We start from the raw sequence: 6,366 nt of genomic DNA on the forward strand, positions 1-6,366 counted from the left end.
TTTTAAAATATAGAATAAAACTGATAATATGTAGATTCTTACTTAAAATAAAAATATGGCACTATGAAAATAAGATTTCACTTTTATTGCTTTTTTCGGACATTTCGCAAACCCTTTTTGATGACTGACAGCAAGGCTTTCCCAATAGCAAAGTAACGAAAATATATTCCAAACTCGTGGGTGAGATCTCATTTCATAAACGAAAATAGGTTCCAAACTTGTGGGTGAAATCTCATTTCATACAAACAAATCTAGTACATAACAACATATCTAGTATATTATTGATCAAAGTTTGTTTTGTTTTTTTTAGCTTTTGCACAAATGAATTTCGCAGATGACTTTTCGCGTTACACTTGGTTTTCTATTTGAAAAAAAAATCTGCTATTATTCTACTGCTAAGCATTTTTATTTCCTTTTGTCAATAAAATATATTATCTGATTTTGTTTTTAAATTAAACGAAATCATGTATGGCAGCTTATTTATTTGGCAAATGCCTTATTTAAATATTATTTTATAATGTTTAGTTTTAAGGTTTCTTTTTACTTATACAGTTACCACTAACTTTGTAATTTTTATGTTACACTTCTGTTCATCGCTTTCTATTCTTTCTAGAAAAATAAATATGAATTAGTTATGTTTCTATAAAGTGAAAATGTACTTGGTTTGCTATAAAAGTTAACATGCACTTTAACAATTTCTAGTAGAGTGATTTTACACTTTTTTATCAATAAAACTAAAAATGACAGTAACATCTTACAATTTGTTTGTACTATATGACTAAAGACAAATGAAGATTGACCTATTTATAACCTCGCTTACAAATAAAATACACCCCAACAAAGAGTTTGCCATGCTAATCATTTTATTTATTTTTTCTTTAGTTAGGGAAAGTAAAACCTAACACTGGTATTCAGTCTTAAAGATAGCATGCTATACAATACTTTGTTTTTTAAAGTACTTATTATATCTAAAAATTTTCTTGCCCTGAGTAGTTCTTGCAAACAGGGTTCTTTTTAAGATCATGTCTGCTTGATATTGTATTACAGAGCTTAATAATTATTATTTAGTTTAGTTACAGTTTATAGAGCTAGATTGTAGTGCCTTTAGACCTTTCTTAAGAGTAAACATAAAATTGTTATATTTCTAACTATTTTTCGAGAAAAATAAAAATAACCAGTATCCGGCAACCTTTGTTGATATCTATGTATATAATACTGTACTGAATTTCTTACTGATTTTATAAATTGGTGTAAGAAATGAACAATTCGGCAACAATATAATATTAACGATAATATTTTACGAAACGAATAAGAAATGTGATGTAATAGTGACTTTTTCTGTGTAAACTTTTTTTTTATTATAAAGCAAACTCATGTTTTTACATAAGAATAACTAAAAAACTAGTAGAAATAAAAATATTGCGCCAGATACGTTAAGTCCTTAAATATCCTACAACCTTTTCACATTCACAGATATAATTTATAAAATTTCAAACTTGTAGCAGCCCTAGCAACCATATGGCAGCGGGGGAGTTGCGGGTCGGAAAGGGTAGTAGGTGTTTAAGAGAAGTTTTATAGGACACGTGAAAAAGGGATATCTTTCTATACTTAGTTATTCATATGTTTCTATTCAAATTTTATCCTTTTTTTAAACAATATTTTATAAAATAAATGAATTTTTAAATTGCAAAAGTACTTTTGATCATGTTCTGAAATAAACTTTTTAAATAAAACATTTAACAGTTGTTTCATTTTTGTTAGATACCTTCCCTAAACGGTTGTACTTTTTAAAAGTTATTTTATAATTGAACTATGTTATGTAAATAACTATAATTAGATTTATGCCAGATTTTTTAATAAATCGATTTGCATTTTAAAAAATTTGTTGATATTTCTTATTTTATTAATAAATTATTTTGAAGAAAAAATCAAAGTTTCATTTGATAACTTGGCTAGTTTTTACCAGCAAACTTAATTATTAAAAGAGTAAATTTTACCATACATAAATAGTAAAGTATAACATACAGATGATAAGTAATCTACTTTCTGTAAATAATTCGTATGTTCAAATAGCAAATATTGTTATAGTATAACAAAGAAAATAATGTGTTTTTAACAAAAAATTTTAAAGTGATTTTCTTATAAATAAATTTCAAAATTAGCTGCAAAACTTAGCACCCGTTGAGATCTCAATTAGTTTGTTGGTGAAACCAACATCCACTCATTTTCCTCATATTGAACTTTAAATATTTATATAAATTATGTTTTTGACGGGATATATTTACTGTGCCCAGATGGTACTCAGAAAAGCCCTGGTTTGTTAATTTTCCGAAATATTCAGGCCTAGACAATTCCAGAATAATTTTTGCCAGAGAAATTACGATTTCAGCTGCCTGACCCAAAGCAAATCAGTATAGCTATTCTTCTCGGCAACTTGTCCAGCGTCTCCTTTAAACTGGTGTTCATTGCGTGACTACTTGAAAATTTTAATACCGTAGAAAGCTGTCCTAGGCTGTAACTAACCTCTAGCCATTTGTAGACTCAACTCTATTACTCACCTGTGTCCTTTTCATCAGTCCACCAGTATGTAGGTATGGCAGGCCGGACAGGATCCTGTTCGACAGGATGTAGTCCATTTTTACTCCATTCCTCCTTTTTTTTTATTCCACTACAAGTTGGCCCTTGACTGCTATCTCACCTGGTGGTAAGTGATGATGCAGTCTAAGATGGTAGCAGGCAAGTAATAAAGGCATTACATGTTCACTGTTTAGATCTGCAGACTTTGGCATCGCAGATACCTAGATGCCCACATGGCAGCCATGTTAAGCCTGTAGAGACTTTCGCCTGCTAAATGAAAGTTATTTATTTCATCAACAAACTGGCAAAACAAGATATTAACGGCAAAACCAAGCTCATTTATATATAGCGTAAACGGATATTTACCGATTAGAACACAAATAATGGAATATTCAGAAGATTCGGCTATTTACCGATGGTTAGGTACTTACTATTATTACCGTTTATTCGAGCGATACGACCTGAGAGCCCTTAAAGATGTTCAAGTTGTTTATCTCACGCTCACGACTATAATATTTTTATTAGGTAAGCATTATAAAGGTAATAAAAAACCTGTGCTATCGGTAAAGCAAAAGAACTGTGCTTTGCAAAAAGACTTGAGGACTCAGGGTAGGGCAAGAATGTGTGATGTCAACTGGCCCCTTTAATAATATATCATTCCCTTTGTTTTGTTTAAGAATAATTATCGACATACTATAATGCTCAAGTAGTAAACCTTTTCATGAAACTTACCCTTAGCTAGGTAATTCGTGTATTCACTGGTTAATTTCCGTAAAACTAAATATCAAAGTTGTTTCTAGTAGAACCTACCTAGTATAAAATTATAGTGTTTTTTTCGGGAAATAGGTAAACTACCTAGGTAGGTACTTAATACGTTGTTAGTCAATTTATATTATTGCCCTAAACTGTAACGTAGGTACCTACCTACTCGATGCTGCGTGCAATACTCACGTATTTTTGCACTGCGGTTCACCTATTTAACAGTAGGCAGGCTTACCCACATATTATTATATAGCGCCTTGAAATCTGGTTCTATAAGAAATTCCGTATTTAGAATCAACCCTAAAATTGTTTTTTTTCTCCTACCTAAGTGTCTACTTAGTCTTGGAATTAGATGGAAGCCCTACAAAGCATTATCGAGACGACTAGTAGGTACATATGGCAAAATGTAAGCAGTGTGGCGCCGTGGCTATTTTAGGAACCCGCTGCCTCCCGTACCGATCTATTTCGGTACATGGGTCAATGCCGAGCATTGCTCTTGCAATAACAAAATCATCGAATAGGTTATGATTTTAAGTAAAGGGCAGTGAAAAGAAAGACAGGTTAATTTTTCAGATTTTTTTTCTTATTTTTTATTATATTTTATAATTTATAAATGACCTAGTAAGAAAGTAGTCTTATCCGTTTCAGCACATACAATCATCATTCATGAGATTACAAAAAGATCCTTTGGCGAGTGCAGTACCGAGGCCGGCGGTCGAGGCGCGCCCGCGGCGCCGCGCTCCGTCCTGCCGTCACTATTACGATTTAATTACATATAATATCTTACGTACAATTAAATTAACGGAGATTACAAGCCTGAGTTGAGCAGCCGACCGCGGGGCGGCCGGGCCGCGGCCCGCTTCCGTGGCGGCGAGGGCAGCGTGCGCTTAGAAGCACTTCCTGTGCACGATCGAGGGGCCGGACTCGTCGTATTCCTGTTTCGAGATCCACATCTGTTGGAAGGTCGATAGGGACGCGAGGATGGAGCCTCCGATCCATACGGAGTACTTCCTCTCCGGGGGAGCGATAATTTTAATTTTCATTGTTGAGGGAGCTAAGGCTGTGATTTCTTTCTGCATACGGTCGGCGATTCCAGGGTACATCGTAGTACCTCCGGACAATACTGTGTTGGCGTACAAGTCCTTACGGATGTCAACATCGCACTTCATGATGCTGTTGTAGGTGGTCTCGTGGATGCCACAGGCTTCCATACCCAGAAACGAGGGTTGGAACAACGCCTCGGGGCAGCGGAAGCGCTCGTTGCCGATGGTGATGACCTGGCCATCGGGTAGTTCGTACGACTTCTCGAGCGAGCTGCTGGAGGCGGCCGTGGCCATCTCCTGCTCGAAGTCCAGCGCCACATAGCACAGCTTCTCCTTGATGTCACGTACGATCTCACGCTCGGCCGTGGTCGTGAACGAGTAACCGCGCTCCGTAAGGATCTTCATGAGGTAGTCCGTGAGGTCACGGCCCGCCAGATCCAGACGTAGGATGGCGTGCGGCAGCGCGTAGCCCTCGTAGATGGGCACGGTGTGCGAGACGCCGTCGCCGGAGTCCAGCACGATACCGGTGGTGCGCCCGGACGCGTACAGCGACAGCACGGCCTGGATGGCCACGTACATGGCGGGCGTGTTGAACGTCTCGAACATGATCTGCGTCATCTTCTCGCGGTTGGCCTTGGGGTTGAGCGGTGCCTCGGTGAGCAGCACGGGGTGCTCCTCGGGCGCCACGCGCAGCTCGTTGTAGAAGGTGTGGTGCCAGATCTTCTCCATGTCGTCCCAGTTGGTGACGATGCCGTGCTCGATGGGGTACTTGAGCGTGAGGATACCTCGCTTGCTCTGTGCCTCGTCACCCACGTAAGAGTCCTTCTGGCCCATGCCCACCATCACGCCCTGGTGGCGCGGCCGGCCCACGATGGACGGGAACACGGCACGCGGCGCGTCGTCGCCCGCGAAGCCGGCCTTGCACATGCCGGACCCGTTGTCCACTACCAGCGCGGCTACTTCTTCGTCGCACATTGTGATTTAGTCTGGAAAGGCAAAAAACTTCCTATAAGACACAAGATACTTAAATAAATACGTACAAATGGACCGTTCGATTAACTTTCATTACAAAGGAGCTAGTCATCACTAAAATCAATACTAGGGACCATAAATAGCTTAAGAGTTGAGATCACCCACGCCGCACTAAGTGGGCGATGGAGTGGCGGGCCATATAAGGCTTTGTCTGTCGAGAAGCTACTAGGGACGTGGCGTGTCGCGTGAGGCGACACGGAGACGGGCGGGCAGCGGTAGGTAAAAGTCGAGCGCGAGATACACTGGCGAGTTACTTTCTTTTAAGTTATTATATTGAAGCACTGCAACTCTATTACAAATACTCGTAATTAGCGAATATCTCGACCACGCCCTACCGCAACCGGCGTTCCCGGTATCCAGACCGGCGTCACGCGGCGCCTGGCCCGACTCCCGTGTCACTGACCGCACTCACTAATTACACTTAATTATCCTCACAAAACACTACAAGAAGGCACGAATCACAAAAAGATGCACACGTCATAAACTTACTTTAATTAAATAGTCCTAATAATAAATAAATTAATATCGCTATTGCACAGCCTTGTTTGTGCTGTACAACGCCTCAACTCGAGCTCACTTCGTGGAATGTTGGCGGACGAGGGACCCGGAGTATATAAATGAGGCTGGTTATCGGGGCCCCCCTACCCGCGAGCCCGCGGCCACGGTGAGCTCTCAACCAATCGCAGAAGTCCTGAGTTTTCGTTACCATATATGGTATTGCGCTGCATGGAGCTTGCGCGCACCCCCCCCCTGCCCCGCAGCGTCGCCCGTCGCCGCGTACTTGCGGCCCGGCTTGATAGCGCACCGGGTGATAACGACATCTCACATTGGCCTTTGGGCCCCGAGACGGTACACGGCCGGAGTACAAACTCAGTCTCATTAGAATTAATTTAGTATACCATAAACTTGCGTCCTAACAATCAATAAGCAAGTACTCTGTACAGTAGGCGAA

The 6,366-nt window shown here is 40.0% G+C and overlaps 1 protein-coding gene across 1 annotated transcript; it reads right to left on the reverse strand.

Annotated features, from left to right (window-relative positions):
- Positions 1–3,900: 3,900 nt before the first annotated feature.
- LOC120629578 (actin-5C) lies at positions 3,901–6,037 on the reverse strand. The gene is made up of 2 exons (XM_039898547.1): positions 5,904–6,037; positions 3,901–5,368 (listed from the first exon to the last, which is right to left on the reverse strand). Exon 2 carries the CDS (start codon positions 5,355–5,357, stop codon positions 4,227–4,229), a length of 1,131 nt encoding a protein of 376 aa, XP_039754481.1. The 5' UTR covers positions 5,358–5,368; positions 5,904–6,037; the 3' UTR covers positions 3,901–4,226.
- Positions 6,038–6,366: the final 329 nt, after the last annotated feature.

Source organism: Pararge aegeria, chromosome 14 (genome assembly GCF_905163445.1).
Source record: "Pararge aegeria chromosome 14, ilParAegt1.1, whole genome shotgun sequence".
In the NCBI taxonomy this organism is placed as follows: Eukaryota; Metazoa; Arthropoda; class Insecta; order Lepidoptera; family Nymphalidae; genus Pararge; species Pararge aegeria.